At 37.7% G+C, this 17,492-nt stretch overlaps 1 protein-coding gene across 14 annotated transcripts in view; it reads left to right on the top strand.

Annotated features, from left to right (window-relative positions):
- The window catches only part of Cep128 (centrosomal protein 128), a 355,586-nt gene that overhangs the window by 288,574 nt on the left and 49,520 nt on the right, over positions 1 to 17,492 (top strand). For 3 of the 14 annotated variants that reach the window (XM_042261007.2, XM_042261008.2, XM_076551163.1), the window contains 3 exons: positions 3,777 to 3,866; positions 10,723 to 10,746; positions 12,717 to 12,770. In XM_042261007.2, coding sequence (XP_042116941.1) covers positions 3,777 to 3,866; positions 10,723 to 10,746; positions 12,717 to 12,770 — 168 coding nt within the window. Of the gene's footprint in view, positions 1 to 3,776; positions 3,872 to 10,722; positions 10,747 to 12,716; positions 12,771 to 14,853; positions 14,938 to 17,492 lie in introns of those variants that run through there. The other 11 variants (XR_013044433.1, XR_013044435.1, XR_013044436.1 and 8 more) reach the window with 6 other exon arrangements.

Raw genomic sequence — 17,492 nt, 5'->3', positions numbered from 1 at the left:
GAAGAGCAGTCTTATTTATGTGCTCTTAACCACTGAGCCATCTCTCCAGCCCCACTCTTTCACTTTTATGAGAATGATTGATTGACAGACACGAGGTATTTAGTATTGTTAAAATATTAGGATTCTACTTCCTCAAAATAAGACTATAAGAAATTTTGTTGGTTTTATTTTTTTATTTTTTTATTTTTTTAGCACATTAAAGAAGTCAGGCAATGCTAAGGATTTAACATCAAGGAAGTGTCTTACTGATTTCCTATAACTTTAAAACTACTCATGAGCCCTTCGAAACCAAGTTTACACACATGCAGTGATGAGGACTATGTTAGATATATTTGGCTACTAACAGGCAAGCAAGATTATAACTCTTGGTGCAAGATGCTGAACAATCCAGAAACCTCAAATGCTTCTAGGAAGGAGAAAGGATCATTTTTCTTTTTTCAATTCTGCACCTTTTCTTTGTGCTTATTCATCATGTTTTAAATAAACAGACTGAAGAAAGTTGTTATTCAAACCCTCCTCAGGCTTCTTCAATTTCAGGCTTAAACCAAGTTCAAACTATTCTGGCAAAAATTAAAGGCACCATTCAAATGTTTCCATAAATTTTAAATTGCATAAAACGTGATAAAACTAAAGTGAGCTGGAAAAATGGCTAATAAGCATTTCCTCATATCATAATCCATGATTGTTTTCAGATTTTAAAATTAGCTGTTTTGTACCCTTGTTTTCCAGAGTGTCTGTACTACATCTATTTCTGGATTTAATTTCTTCAGATTTTACTGTTTGATTTTAAAGTGTGAGGCCTTTAGTGTGTTAGTAAATGACATGCAATGTCTTTAATATCTCAGTATTCATGCATGAAAGGAAATAGAAAATTTGCCTATGTGCCATCTTCTACCTTTATTACCCATTTAGGTTGAATAGACGTCATTTTTAGGAAAGAACCAATAGAGTTGTCACAAGTACAGGCAGAATTGGAGGATTTGGGCTCCCCGACAATAAAGAACATGCTGCAGTCTACATCTCAAAAGAACTGGGGTGTCAGCCCAATAGCAGTCTTGGAACTGCATGGCGTCTAGGCTGATGAAGTTTGGGATTGCTCCTTTATCTTTCTTGGTGTTTCCCCAGTGCGTTTGAACCCATGGGTTAGAGTTTGCCTGATATTGGAACTTTCTTAACAGCACATACAGCAAAAACACATTCCCTTGTATTCTGTAGTGAAATAAATATAAAAAGATGTACAGATAACAGTTTTTATTTGGACATTAAAGTTTATTATGATGTAGTACATGTTTTGTTGCACTGTCATCTGATAGCTATTAAAGATGAGGTTCAGGAGTGCTCTTCTGACTTCAGGAATTTTAAGGAGGAGGTCTCAGAAAACTTTTTCCAGTGAATCTCTAGACCTGCACACAAAATAGCCATGATAACTAGAAAGTATTTATTACTTGTTTGCTCACAAAACCTCCTTTGTCAACATGTTGTGTTTCCATTGGCCTCATTTCCCAGACAGTCAAGAAGAGGATTTGGTCAACGTACTTTTTTTTTTTCTTCAAGAATGTGTAGAGTAGGACTTGGGAGACTGAGATAGAGGGATTGCAAGTTTGAGGCCAGCCTGGCATACATACCAAGATCCTGTCTCAATGAAGAGGAAAATGAGAGAGAGAGAGAGAGAGAGAGAGAGAGAGAGAGAGAGAGAGAGAGAGAGAGAGAGACAGACAGAGAGAGAGAGAGAGAGAGAGACAGAGAGAGAGAGACAGAGAGAGAGAGACAGAGAGAGACAGAGAGAGAGACAGAGAGAGAGAGACAGAGAGAGAGACAGAGAGAGAGACAGAGAGAGACAGAGAATATGAATTAGATTAATTTGATTTGAGTAGACTTGTATTACAGACTAAGCCCTATCATGTAAGCATGATAGGAAATTCAACAGTAATTTTTAGTCTGTTTTTGACTTTAAATGAAATTAATATTAATCTGTTCTTGGGAGTTTGGGGAAATTTTAAAATTAAGAATATATGTTAAAATTAGCTAATACAATTTTTTGGTACCTAAACTTTGAAAATCCAGTGTTGCTATTTGATGTGGGCAACTGAAAGAAATGTTTCAGTAGACAGCACAGTGAGTACTCTGTGTCCCTTTTGTTCTTAAACCTTAGAATTCAGGAAAAATCTTTCTGACATCTGGACCTTTGCATTGCTACCCACTCGCTGTAATGTACTTTTCCCTGGCCCTTTTAGTGACTTTCCATTTCTATCCTTAAACATCACCTCAGATACTGCCTCTTTATAAGGACTGACCCTGACCAGTCTGTGCACAGTGAACCTCCTCCCACACACAGCCAGGCACAATCCCTAGCACCTTCTTTCTTTATATCTTGACTTTCTCCTTCAAAATGTGAGCTCCACCAAAAAAGCAAAATTATCTTCCTTATTGATGCTATGTCTAACATAGTGCCTAGCTCAATACATGTGAATGAATTAAGTACAGAAATTAGTGAAAACAGAGAGAGGAAGAAAAGAAACAAGTCATTGGAAGGAAATGAAAAATAAAAACTGATAAAAGGAATAAACAATGGCCTGAGGAATAGTTTGTAGTTTGCGTATTGGTATTTATGTATACCCAATTTGTAAAAAGTGTTTTAAAGTTGGGTAAAAATACTATGGCACTCTTTCTCTCTTCTCTTCTCTCTCCTCTTCCTTCTCTCTACTACGTGTGTGTGTGTGTGTGTGTGTGTGTGTGTGTGTGTGTGTGTGTGTACATATCAGCTTACCCTCCCTAGAAACCCACAATGACCTTTGTCATGCAGAAAGTAGTTCTTAACAGGCATCGATATCTTTCAATAGCCACCAAGCTATAAAATACCTTCAGTTGTGCATGTCTTAGGCTCGTGCTATGCATTGTGCCTTGAAAAATGCCATAGACAAAGCATACGCAATCACCTATGTTCTAGTAAAGCTCTGTTTATGTACAATGAAATTTTGATTTTATACAATTTCATGTAGTAGTATTATTCTGTGTTGGTTTTGTTCGACCAAATAAAAAGTATAAAGACCATTTCCATGCACGGTCCTGTGCAAACCAGTAGCTGGCTGGATCTGGCCATCTCTCCTGACTCCTGGACTAGCTTCATGACAATCTAATGGAAAAATGCTTGTCTTTTGCAAGATGAACTGGCACAAGATGAAGTGGGGAATAATTCTTTCACATCTACAAAGGATAAAATTTCTGTTGGTAGGATTTAGGGTAATTTGGCAGATGGAAGGGACGTCTACTGTCATATGATCAGACCTTCCTGGTGTACAGTCACTCAGCATCCTGGGTGTTCCATTATCCATGGTAAACTTGAGAGTCTGAGCAGCACACTTGGTCGTGAGACTGCCCAGGGTGGCTGCTGAAAAGCTATAGTTCTACTTAACCCCTCTCCTCTTAGACCTGCGGAACGAGTATCCCTTCCTCCAGTACAGTTTTGTGAAATCAAGACTTAGGCACATTACCCTAACTCCCTGTGTTCCTCATCACCCTGAAGGGGACAATGTTTGAAATTTCAAGTAATGATTTCTCTAGACTTTGTGGTTTTGAGTTGGATAAGGACTTATCTGGGGAACCATTTCAAACTACTGCATGGTATCATTTTCTTTAAATTTAGAAATTCAAACATTAGTTGGCAATTATGGTCTGTATTTGTGTTACTTTTATAGCTATACTATTTTGAGCATCCCAATAACTTTAAGATAAGAGAGCTCTCCAACTCTTTGATAATTCCCATCTCTCTTGAACAGCCGAATCTGCTATTTAAGCTTCCACCCTGGGAAGAAGCTAGTCAGTCTGCAGTGAGAACTCAGAATGCAGCTCAATTTGAAGATAAAGCAGTTAAGTATGTCATAGATAGGAATATTTAGGATATTTGAATTGAATAGCCAAAAAATGCATCTGCTTTATTTTAGGGCATGCAGGATATTCCAGCCTTCAGGTATGCTTCCCATGGGAACATGTAAACAAAGCATTTACTTGTGTCTTCCCTCTGTATCATTAGATATAGCTTATATCATAGATAAAGCATAACTTCCTATTGGTTGCCTAAGGGCAGGGGATCTGAGGTTTATCTTGCATTCTTTAACTTTTTTGTACCTGTCAGTGTGTATTAAGAAATACCAATTAATAATAGTGCTTTAATTAAAGTCAAACCAAATAGGAAGAAGAAAATGTAACGCAAAGTCAGCCAAATAGATTATCTTAAAACTTCCAGCTCAAGTCTAGATTTCTTTCAACTGTAGCCCCTCTGGCATGTAACACTGAGAAGTAGCTACACATAGGAGCACACAGAAGGAATGTGAGAACAAAAGGTATGCAATGTGTTCTTTTTTGTCTGACATGTTTCTTGCAGTGTGTTGAGTAAATAACTCTGCATATAAATTAGGATGTGGATTATTGGGATTGCACAGAGATGAGCCATTCAATCACCAAGTGGACTATGTGGTTGTGACATTTGAGGTTCAGCTGTGTGACACACAGGCCCAGTAAATTCAGTCCTCAGGTGGAAGGGACTTGGGCCAAAGATCCTATGCTTATAATGCTTTTCTTGTGATAGTTTTCTTCCAAAAAGCCCAGGAGATGTGTGCCCTTGAGGGAAATAAAGGAGATCCTTAGGGCCTTCCTTGGGACAGCTACCTTTGGAGGCCGTCAGGAGTATATCCCTCTTCTACTTGAAAATACAAACCTACCCTATTACTTCCTACACATTCTCCATGGCACGGCCTTGTTCATAAGCCAGAGCAGAATCACCACTGCAATATGACCTGCTCAGGCTTCAGAGTGTTTTTGCTGGCTCTGTGGCTAACCTCACAGCTAGAGACCTGTACTCTACTTTTTAAAGTGTAAATCCTAGAAAACAATTATGATGTGTTGATTCTGAGTTGCTGGCTTTCTTCCTCTGCTACCCACCTGCTGTTCTTGCACGTCTCCCTGGGAATAGTCAGTTTTAGAAATCATATCAGCTGTCATTTACATTGCCCCAGACATTGCCATAGGCTCTATTTTATCTGCTGATAATTTTCACTTGTGCTGTATCCCAGATGCCACACAATGAACAAAATGCCTTTGTTTCCCACTAGTAGCCCTTTCAGTGTGGAATTGGGAACTCCCGGGAGAATGATAATTCCATCTTCCACCTTCGTTTTTTTTTTTTTTTTCTTTAAGGTACATTTTTGTAGACACATACTTACATACCCCATTACATTGTATCTGAAAGGAGGAATCTTGAAATGATACTTCATTTTAAAAGATAAAAGTCTTTGCTTCTTGATTTTGAAATAGAGTGAAGAAACCTAACTTTAGTACTAGTTTCATAGAATTAAGTGCAAGAATTTAGAGCATGTTGAAACAACACCCCCTTTCCCCATTCCTTTCTGGTCGTATTTTCCAGTCTGAATTCTAAACACAAATCTACAAAGCTTCACCCATCCACCCCATTTGCATTCCCCACTCCATAAACCATCACTCAGGCCCTTCTGCATTTCCCTTAAGAGTCGATACAAAATTGCATAGCATCCTTGTGAGACTACAATGCCATCCTCTCCCGAAGAGCCAACTGACTTGTCATGATCAGTAATGACCTCATAACAAGGAAAACCACAAAGCTAGGTGCAGATCTGAGAGCGAAGCAAGGGGAAGGCACAGAAGACGGCTGCGGGCTCGCAGGTCTCCGTCTTAGCAAAAGTAATGTCCTACCCGAGAGAACGTACTGGAAAAGTGGAAGAGATCGTTGAGTCTGCTTTTAAATCCTGCGATTGTCTCTGCATCTCAGACACTTGCCACACCAGGCCAGATAACTAGGAGTATTATTAGACACTATGTCTAGGCCAGGATTTGACATGGGTCTTATTTGCTTTTCTTGGTAAGTCTGTTTGGTCATTTAGTGACCGTGTTTTAAGATAAAACCTTCGCTTGTTGTGTTTGTTTGTTTTTTTTTTTCATTTCTTTCATTAGTTCTGATTTGTTGTTTTAGACCCTGAAGTAGGTTAGCTTGCAAAAAACACATAAGTAGCTAATGAAATAACAAATATACTCACAGTATCTACTGTGATGAGGTTAACAGTAAACGCTTAGTACCTGTTGATGGGTAAATTGAACATTGGATGGTTGACACATCAGTGCAAACTTCTCTAATACCATCCATCCTCAAGAGAGTCTAGGGTAACTTTGTTTGACTATTGAAAGGGAGCATGCAATTTCATGTATAGATCATAATTGCATGCATATAGTATATTCAGAACAAATTTATGCTATATTGTAAAGGTTTTTGATGTTGCTGTGTTGAGATTGTGTTTTTTAACTTTCAATTTGTTTCAGTTTATTTTAAATACCTCTAGGAAATGCTTATCTTGTTGGTAATAGTCAATGAAAGCTTTGTTCTTCCTTTCTTTGTACTATCTTGACATCTGGGAAAGAATGTGAGGTTATTTCTACTTTTTTAGCTATGAAACTATGGCTAACTACTAAATGCAACTGTTTGATATGAGGAAATGCCTAGAAATAAAAATGTATAGCACTTACATTTTGTTCCATACATCTATCCTTTGTTAAAGCCATGCTGGTACAGCATGACTGTCCACCAGATATAGTTGACATAAGGCCTGGTGAGATGACTCAGTTGGTAATGTGCCTACTGGGCAAGCATGAGGACATGATTTCCATCCCCACTTACACAATTGGACATTTTAGTATATGAGTATAATCAAAGTGATTGGGGAGCTGGAGAGAGGAGGATCCTTCAGGCTTGCTGGGTAGTTATTTTAGCCAAATGATTTAGTTCCAGATTCAGTGAGAGACCCTACCTTAAAATCTAAGGTGAAAAGTGATTGAGAAAGATGCCCAACATTGACTCCTGCTCTCCACATGCGTGCACACACAGGCACACGAGTTGATACATACACAGAAGGGTTGGGATTGACAAGAGGAGCCCTGGGTAGTGCTATTTGTGGTAAAGCTGAGTAGTTACCTTCTAGAATAGGCTATTTGCTTCTAGTGGGATGATGTCCTCCCTGTGGGATTTTCTTTTTGAAAGTTATATATCCATTATAATCCTTTTGTTCTAAAGAAGATAATGAAATTATTTTACTTGTAGAACTTTGACTTGGAAAAGACAGATTCATCTCCTGTTTGTCTGCCAGTGTTTTCTCCTATGTTCATAATACTTTTAAAGTCCTTCTCTAAAAATACCATGTGATTATGACAAGGGTACTAAAGTTCTTCAACTCTCGTTTTCTACAGCAAAATAATTCTTAATATTCTAATCTGTAAGCATCTAATTCATCTCTTAAATGTGATAGCTAATTCAACGTGTCTAATTGATTGGTTCAGCTGATTCAAGTGAACTGTTAGTGATTCACCGTTCAGATACCAGCAATCCATTTCATGCTCATTTCCAACCTGGCCGACAGTCCTTTCCCATCTGCAGTGATGTTAATGAATTTGCCTCAGCCCATTCCTGAATTCTAATGCATACTCCATTGTGACCATCAGTAAATGAATATTTATGGTTCACGGCGGAGCATTCACCTCATCCTAAAAAGTTAAAATACATTTTAACAGTATGCATGCTGTAAGCTTCCTCTCAAATGTAGCTCTGTCTACATGGCCTGTCAAGCTCAGAATAAATTAGAACACAGTGTCTTCCTGCATTATTCTCACTAGATAGTTTACGATGGTCATGTGCGGAATAGCTGTTAACCCTGCACATTTAAGCCAGGGACTGTGCAGCTCCGTGGGAATCCTGTATATGAAAAACATTATTTGTTGCCACTGTAGATGTTTCTTAAACTTTGCCTTATAATTAAAGAATGGTGGGAAAAATTAATTATCTAATCACAAAAAATCCCAATGATAACACTATAGACTTTATCCTCCCTAAACTTTGTTTCCTCAAAATATTTGAAGGAACTTTTTCCTTTGATTTCTATTTTGATATTGTTGTTTAATCTTATATTCCCTCAGATTCATATTTTTGCTTTTGCATTAGTCTAATTGTTTCTTTTCTCTTTGCTCCTTGTGTTAGCTATCTGGAAACATTTCCTAACAAAGAAGTAGATTTGTTTAATTCTATAATTTATTTGTATACTATTCCTACAGTTCATTTTAGATGTTTTTATATGAATAAAAGAAATGGAGGTCCTTAGATAACTTGGGAGAATCTGCCATTGTATTAAAAGCCCATATAAAATTATGTGTATAAGTGTGTTATATGCAATGTTCATTTTCCTTAGAAGATTTCTTTTCAGTGGACACTCAAATCTATGACTGTAAAGATAAAGTCACTAATCCATCACCTAGAATAATTTGATTACCATGACAGTATCTTCATCACAGTGGAGGTTGTCTTCCCTTCACCTTTAACTACCCCTTTAATGTTATGACACTTTTCAGGGTTCAGACTTAAAAATAAGGATTTTAAAGGGTGTTGAGCCTATAAGTGGAGCTTGAAGATAAAATCTATGGCAACAACATCTGGCAATTCAAAGAGAAAAAGAAAGAACAGTTAACCAGTGAAGGTCATAGTAGAGCAATTGGTTGCATTTGTGGCCAGTTATGGTGTTCTACATTGATACGTTTTTAAATCACCTTAATTTAAAAAAATAAGGAGTTATTTTGCTCTTAATTATGACCTATAATTGAGACTTTAAAACTATGTGGTTTAGACCATGCTCACTTATGGGAGCAATGCCTGAACTCTTCCTAGCTGCTGCCGTTGTTGTTTGGCAACTTAAATTAATAAAATTTAGGTTAATAAGAACTTTCTATTTCCTTAATGTCCTCGTTTAAAAAATCCACTTACATTTTATTTATTTGTGTGTGGGTAGGGGCACGCCCATAAATGTCCAAGGATAACACCTACAAGTTGACTATGTGTTTCCCAGAGCTCTAACTCAGGTGATCAGGCTTGCTGGCAAGCACTACCCACCAGCCACAGCACAGGCTCCTCCTGGCTGGATGGCTTTCTTTGCATTCATTTTCCATTGCATCCTGATTCCATTACCACTTGGGAAGAAAGTTGGCTGTAGACAAGCAGGCTTTAGTAAGCCACAGTAGGTGTTTTGCTCATTGGCCTTTATGTTTTAAACAGATGGTGTTATTTGACTGTTTGAGTTTATAGTTCTATGGACTAGGCTTATGTTTACAAGTCATACAAATATTTAGATAGAATTCAGACATATAGCATAAATCAGATTATCTTTGCCATAAGTGTGATAAGGATGAAAACAGATGGATAGAATTCAGCTAGACATAAAATAAATCAGAATAATATCTTTGCCATGAGTGTGATCAAGATTAAAGCAGATGGAAATTAAACTCTTCTGTTTTGACATTATATGAAGTTGCTTGTTTCAAGCCAGTTAGTTATATGTGTTTTCTTACAATATAGTAACCTTAAACATTATCAGCCCACAGGGGATGGAACGGGGGAAACTTTAAGTCCATGCAAGGGTTGTAGATATTTGGATTCCCTGCTGTCTGTTCAGTCTGCACAGGACAGTGACATATTGCTGAATGATGATGGTCCAGGTTTGCTATGAATAGAAAGCATGGTAGCAGCAGAGTAGAGACACTTTGAGGTGCCATATGCCTCTGTGACATCACTCAAACATGACACTCTGTAAGTCACCATGGAATACTGATTTATAAAAACCATAGTGGCAAGGAGAAGTCCTACCAAGTATACTAATAAACTGTAATTAAACAAAATGTGTTGCTCAGCAGCCAGCTTTCGGGTGCCTTCCATAATATAGGGCGTTGATATGCTGACTTGTACCCTCCTAGCCAAATGTTTACAGGCCATTCATCTGAGTTTCTCAGTGTGAAGACTGGGCTCTACTTATAGAACTTCTGAGAGAACAGCCTGTATTTTCTGGTGAGGCTGAAAGAATGTGAGTCAATATAATTAAAGGAAAAGATTCCCGATGCCATAGATTCCTCCAGTTGCTCAAATGGCAGAACAACACACAATCTCAGCCCCATCTTGAGCTTCCGACTTAGCTTCCTCTCAGATCCAGTTTTTGAACTCGGTGAATATGTCCAGTTTCCACCTTTCACCTCTAGAAAGAGTTGTGATTATAGTTATTGAGTTCCAAACTTTTTTTCTCAATCATCTGGCTTGTTACATGATGCTGTTTGTGACTCCTTTAAAGCCAGTGTTTCTATAAACCATATTCTGTAGTTACTCTAGAGGAACTCGGTAGCAGGGCCCTCAGCTGCATGGGAATTTTTTTTATTCAGAATTTGTGTCTTTTAACTGTTGAAGTTAAATCTAAAGTTTACTAGATCACACACTTCAGTGTTTGCCTAATGAAGCAAGTATACTTGGTAGTGTCTTTTGCACGCCACTGCTACCACCCAGCTGTGATTCCCATAGTCACACTTACATATCCTTAAGGAGACAATTTTGTCAGTACAGTAGTGATATGAACTATTCCTCTCAGTAACCAGATCTGAATTCATAACATTTTCTATTAAATTAATCCCTGAGGTCCTGTCAATCAGTAGGTGCAAGAAGAAAAAGTATTGTGTTTCTTTCCTGCTGTGTTTCTGTTACTGAGATCATCTGAGTAAGGAGTTTTCAGTTTTTATATTTTTAAAATAATATTTTGCTAATAGCAGGTAGACAGAAAAACCTGCAAACGAAGTCAGCTTACAGCTTTGCTTTAATAATTCTGTACTGTGCTTCATTTGCAGGACCGTGTAAATGCATTAGAAACGGTAAGTGGGGGCATTTTCCTTCTTGTATCAGAATTACTGCTGTCTGATGTGGATTTCAGAGCCCACCAAAGGAAGCAGTTCAAGGAAGTATTTCTAAAACTACTGCTCAGATTCAAAGTGGGGAAGGCGCTAAACTGTGTCTAAAAGGTAAGTGAATATAGACTTCTGTTGAAAACATTCACAATGAAAGTGTGAATATATGGAGAGGACTGCAGGTGTCGGAATGGACATGCCAAGATGAGCTGCTACGTGGATAACAGGATTAGTACAAATACGATCCATGCCTTGCCTGTTTTTCGTCATCACTGCAAAGGTTGGGTGGCAGGCATTTGGAAGGCCAAGTTTTTAACTTACTGCTTTCACTTTTTACCATTGCCCCAAAGAGAGGGATAAAGCCTGGTCAGCCCTTTTCTGACAGTCTTACTTGACAAAATCTAGTATTGGGAACCATTTTAAGTACCTAGCGGTAAACACTATGTGATTGCATTTATTTATTAGAAAAATGATTCATTTTAAAATATAAGAGAGAAAACAATGTATCTATAGTTGAAGTAAATTGTAACACTCCATGCTGTGGTCATTATGGAAGAGGCTTATGTTATCATTTCAAATGAAAACTAATTCAAGGAACAAACTCCTGTGTTCTTCAGTGATGCCTTACATCCCTAAGAAACAGAAGAGGGAGGGGCCAGGTGGTGGTGGCACACGCCTTTAATGCCAGCACTCAAGAGGCAGAGCCAGGTGGATCTCTGTGAGTTCGAGGCCAGCCTGGTCTACAGAGCAAGATCCAGGACAGGCACCAAAACTACACAGAGAAACCCTGTCTCCAAAAACAAAAACAAACAAACAAACACAAAGAAACAGAAGAGTGAGAATACCCATATCAGCCACTTGTTAGATAAGAATTAGGTTTTGTGATTTGTTTTTTTTACTCTTCCAGGTTTAGAAAATATGGCTGTTTTACTATAATGAGGACTTTTTTCACAGTAGCCATGTGAATCAGAAAAAACAAGGCTCTGGGTGTAAGTTCAGTGGTAAAGTGCTTGCCTGGCATGTGCAAGAAGACCCTGGGTTCAGTCTCTGGCACCACATTAAATAAAGGGAAGCCAGCAAAACAGTAGAATAAATTATAGTGCTACTTTATGGCAAAATATTATGCAGCAATAAAAAGACATATTTGAAGAAGTAAAGATTACCATGCTGTTGTGTGTGTGGAAAAGTATAGCAATGTATAAAACTTTGATGCAAATACTGGAAATGAATATTTTTACATTAAACAATCATTAAGAAACTACACAAAATACTAACAGTATCTTGGGAACAGTGGTGGTTTTTCTTTTGGTAAATTTTTAATGTACAGGAAAGAATAAAACTCCTTTAAGCAATAAAGCTAATAAGTAAAGTGTTTGTATCTTAAGTTTAAGAAATAGAAATAAATGGACCTGTTTTTATAGAGTGACACTGTCCAAATTCAGTAATTTCTTCCTTTGATTTAATTGGATTTCTCAAAAAATTCACTCACCTTCTCCATTTCAGTGTGATAGCATTAGGGAGTACAGTGTTTTTTCCTCCACATTTTTACTTAGTTTTAGGGGTGTTTTACCAACACATTTATGAGTTAAATATTCTCTTCAAAAATATAAGCAAAATGACAATGTGTGTGTTGTAGACAGACTGAGAGCACGAAGTACCATTTATATACATCCAGAAGTGTATCTTTCTTGACTCTGCATTTGTAAAAATGGCAAAATTACAATAATTTTAGCAAGTCTTGATATCAGAAAGGGAAAACCTCGGAAAAATATTAAAGCCTAATGCTGGGTTGTCATTATCATTGTGATCACATGTTATTTTTTATTTAAATATCAGAATTTTATCAGTGTGATGTCCAAAAATTTAAGTTACAACAATGCAAACTCTTTTTCATTTCTTTGTATTCTTTTTCTATACCTAACATCTTCCTAATGAAGTATCATGCAGTAGAATCTTACAGGCCTTTTCCAAGGGGTCCCCTGGAACCAAAGGTAAAAATTAAAAGTCATCATGAGAAAAATAAAAATGATTAAATGGACTGGAGTTGGTACGGTAACAGTTTTCTCAAAAATAATTATCATAAGTAAAACCATAAAAATTAAAATTCTTGGTGATAATGTTAATGCTTAAATATTATGAAGTCCTTTGACTTCATATGGCATTATAAGAAGCAGAATTTAATTCACTTGGTAGGCTCTTCAACTGATAAAGTATTTTATAGTTCATAAAATCAAATATGCTGAAAGCAGTCTGAATCATTTATTATCCTCTCATAATTCAGACTCTAGAGCATCGGCACATACTGGTGTCCCACACTTGGCTATGGCTGTGAAGGTCACAGAAGGAATCACATGCCGGTGTGTGTTGTGGGAGCAGATGTCACTTTGCATTTCATTGTTCCCTCAGGCCTACTAATGATTGATTTCTTTAAGTGTGCAGGTAGTTGTAACACCCAAAAGCAGGGTGCTCCTTTGTCGTCCCGTGACGTCATTTGGCAGTTGACACCATCTGTGTCCACTCTTCCTCAAACTTCCCCTCTATTCACTGTCAGACAAGCTCCTGGATTTCAAATTACACATCATTTGTAAACTAATCCCCAAGATCTGTCAAAAACTTCACATTCAGTAAATATGCATTGAATGAAAAATTTTGAACTCTATGTATCCAACTCTTGTGCAAGACTGTACCTAGCAAACCAAGTAAAAATGTTGTCAATCCAGTAGTTGAGGGGAAACATTTCCCAGACGTACACTAAATTAATTTCTGGGTCTTTCCGGATAGTACCATACATTATTTGATGTCTTACTGAACACGAACCATTTTCCCTGTTTACCTTGCGTTTTCCTGAACAGGAAACCCCTTCAGCTAACATATGGCAAGTTGATCTCCCAAATAAAGATAAGGGATTACCCAAGAAAAATTCTGGATGAAAAGCCCCAGCTCATAGGCAGTAGTAATAGGAGATGTTGTGTTTTCTGGGCACTCTCAAGGTACTGTGTTGACTGAAGGGCTAAAAAGGGATAATAAGTTGTGATCAGTGCCTGTAAGGAACTTGTAGTCAGGTTAAGAAGAGATGTCACTTACATGTAAGTGAGTTACTGCTGTGAAGTAAAGGGACTGCCCCCAGCAGTTGAGTGGGAGAGACAGTGCGCGCTGCAGCAGCTGTTACGAAGAGAAGAAGATTGGTAGCATAAATTAGAGCAGCATTGTGTCTGGGAACATCATAAAAATTACAGGTTTTGTCGTTTGAAGACATAATGAGGAGGAGAGAATTATCTCTGAAATATGAAGAGTTTGGTAGTGTCATGCAGAAGAGAGCCAAAGGAGGCATTCCCGATTGAGGAGGTAATAAAATGAGCATAGGGTTGGTCAGGGCATACTCTTAAGACCATCGATATCATGATTCTCATGTAATTATGAAATGAGTTCCTGTAAAATGTGCTTATCTAACTGTTTAATGATGGCACGGGCAGGATATTCTAACTGATTCAAAAGAACAAAGAACTACAGAGAGAGGAGGGGGCGTGGCATGGGAGTAGGGGGGTCCTGAAGTGAATTGGCTTTTTCCATAGTAGAAAATGTAATCAGTTGAAACTAGACAACATTAATCATCCGTAAACGGGAAGCATTTGCTGTCAGTTGTCTACAGCTCGGAATTATACAAACTCAGCAGCAGTGCCAGGTGGAGCGAGCCCATAGGTTGGAAAATCCAGAAGGGTGTGAAACGCCTGGCTGTTGTTTTCTTTCAAAGTCCTTCATGTTTTCTCAGGGTAGATTGACTACAGCCTTTGACATTGGTAACAGTTTGTCATGGTAATAGTTAACATTCTGGGGCTGTGAAATGCAAACCGAAGAGTTTGGGCTTGATCTGTTACACCAGAAATCCAAGTGACTTCCTTTTGAGAACCAGTTTCTACTGGTTGTCACTGGATGCTGAGACATCCTTGGGAGGAATTCTAGCTTTTCCTTGTGAATGAACATTGGGAGCCAAAAAGTAGTAAACTTTTGTTTTTTATTTATTCGATAGAGAGTTGTTAATGGCCTTTATGCCCTTGTCTGTGGTTTGAAATGCAGTATGAAGACATCAGGAGTAGTCACCCTGCCCCTGACAGAGTGGTGTGGGGAGTGAAAGACTGTAAATAAAGATGGGAAGGGGGCATCTTGGATGAAGACCAGCCTTGGAAATATGCTTGAAAAAATGAAGGATTGGGAGCTCTCAATGCTGTCACTGTTCTGACCAAGGATTACAGATCAATAAGTGGAAATTAAGGCCAAGAGGAAGTAGAGAAACTATTGAGAAGGCAAGAAAGTGAAATTGAATTTGCTGCAATTCAACTTGGATCATAAATTCATTTTTCACATATTTGACGAATCTCCCTTTATTGTTATTTTTATGAACACCTTGATACTTTAGATTCTCATATTCTGTTATTGAAACTTGGCATGACTGTAGTACCCCAGACATCCCCCCATATAATAGTATAGATTCACTAAGATAAAATTCAATTCTAGTAGCAGTTCAAGCATAATGAGTACTTGGAAGGATGGTGGCATGGCCTCATCTTGGAGCCAAGGCTCTTCTTTTTCCTCTGTCTGCCTCTGTGTGTTCCTGCCTGGTCCATCTCTGGTCATTACGACTGCATTATAACTAGTAAAAGTAAAATAAAGAGATAAAAGGATGTATAGTTCATTTAATGATATTTGAAAGTTGTGCACACATGTCTGTTCATATCCCTGGGCCAGAATTCAATGGCACAGCTATACATAGTTCTAAGGTTAAAAACAAAATACCTATATAAACAGTGAACATTTGGGAATTCCAAAGCAAACTTCCAAACAGCCCATAATTCAAAACATAAATTATAGTGGGCCTTGTAAAATGTATAGGCTGGGATGATAATGATGTGTTTAAGTGTGCCAGATTAGCAGAATTGATGCTTAGTGAGAAATTTAGGTACTTAGATGCTTACATAAAAAAGAAGGGATGGAAATCCAAATTAAGATGAAGAAGATAACAAATGTAGAGAAATTAGAGAAAAATGAGAAATAAGGAAAGGACTAGGAATTGATGAACTGGAGAGAAACAACTATGCAGTGGGGCTGGTGAAGTGATGTTGGTAACTTGACCCACAAATTGGCTTTGAGCAGCCTGCCTTGGTGCGAGAGATCATTGCTGCTCCTAAGTGAAGACACAGCCACAGATGTGGGGAATTCCACAGAAACTGGAGTGCTGTGTAAGTTATAACTGCAATATCAGGGAAAGTGACCACGCTCCTAGAAAGCATAACTTCTAAGACTAAGATTAAATTTAATAAATAGACCCATGACTGAATTCTAAAATCATGCTTAATTCACAGTCTTCATGCAATTTTTCTCCCAAAGGGTCACCAACCCAGAATAGTCTTAGATTAAATTTCCCAAGTGTTGCAGGAGTTAAGTTTCATGAAAACTTCCTGAGACTAAGGAAGAAGGCAGGTGTACAGCTCACGTTATGAGCCTCATGATTTTATTGCAAAAACCAGACAGAGTGTAAATAAAGAAAATTGATGTCTTTTCAATTATTACCATGTATACAAAATTAATGTACCAAATTATTAGAAAAATAAATTTTTAATGTTTTATATACAGATTTATTTAAAAAGCATAATCATGAGTAAATTGAAGTTATTCCTGGAATATGGATTGGTTTGCCGTTAGAAAATTCACCAGTGTAATTTACCATACTCATAGATTAGGTAGGACTCCTTAAGATGCTCCTTTTCATTAGTAATGAGGGGAATGACAAAACTACAAAGAATTGTCACTTTCGTTAACCTGTACATGTATATTATACCCATGTTTTTTGTCGCTGGTATATTTTACCAAAAACAAGGAGAGTTGAAACGTTATCAGAACCTAGGTTTTTGTTTTGTTTTGTTTTGTTTTTACTTCAAAATGATTATTACCACCTCCAACAGTGATGTCCAAAGATAGCTAGTGCAACACAGTGTGACTTCCTGCTGGGGTAACATGCTCCCCTGGACATCCAAAGCTCTTCCAAGGAGTTTCAGGCACAAACAGTATAAAGAGAATTGCCTTTCCCAGCCTCAGCTCTGCATGTACTTTTCCTACACTGGGCTGCTTTGATAGGCTGCTGTAGCTTTCAAAAAGCCTCCTCTCTGACAGCAAGTGCTTCGGACGCTTGAGAATGTCAACACAGACATGTACAGTAAGCATCTTCCATATATCTCCCCAAACCAGAAAGTGAATGCTTGGTAACCACACTGCAGCCCTTCGATTCGTCAAGTGCGACCTTTGCCTCCAATGAAGTCAAAAGGGAATTTAATCATACAGATAAATCATCATAATTAATTTTTGATGACAGAACACTATGCAGTAACTGTCATAAAAATAGAAAGACAGTCAAGAGAATAAGGTGGATATGAGAACACTGCTCTCATTTCCATGTTCTTTTTGTGTGAACAAAATTCCTCAATGATTAAATCTATGGAAACAAAATAAGAAGAGATACAGTGGTACCCTGACTTACTGAACAGAATCAGCCTTTGCTCCTGAATACATAGGTTAACTGGGCGCAGGGAAAGGGGTGCTATTCCCATTCCATCAAGTGATACACTTTGATTTCTTTTCTTTTTGCTACCATTTCATATGTAAGACTTTTTCTTAAAATTTCTTAATACAATAATAATCTAGCTCACCAAAAGTATGTAGTA

Source organism: Peromyscus maniculatus, chromosome 14 (genome assembly GCF_049852395.1).
Source record: "Peromyscus maniculatus bairdii isolate BWxNUB_F1_BW_parent chromosome 14, HU_Pman_BW_mat_3.1, whole genome shotgun sequence".
NCBI lineage: Eukaryota > Metazoa > Chordata > Mammalia > Rodentia > Cricetidae > Peromyscus > Peromyscus maniculatus.
The sequence above is the reverse complement of the archived record's forward strand: the minus strand, read 5'-3'. Positions and strand labels throughout refer to the sequence as shown.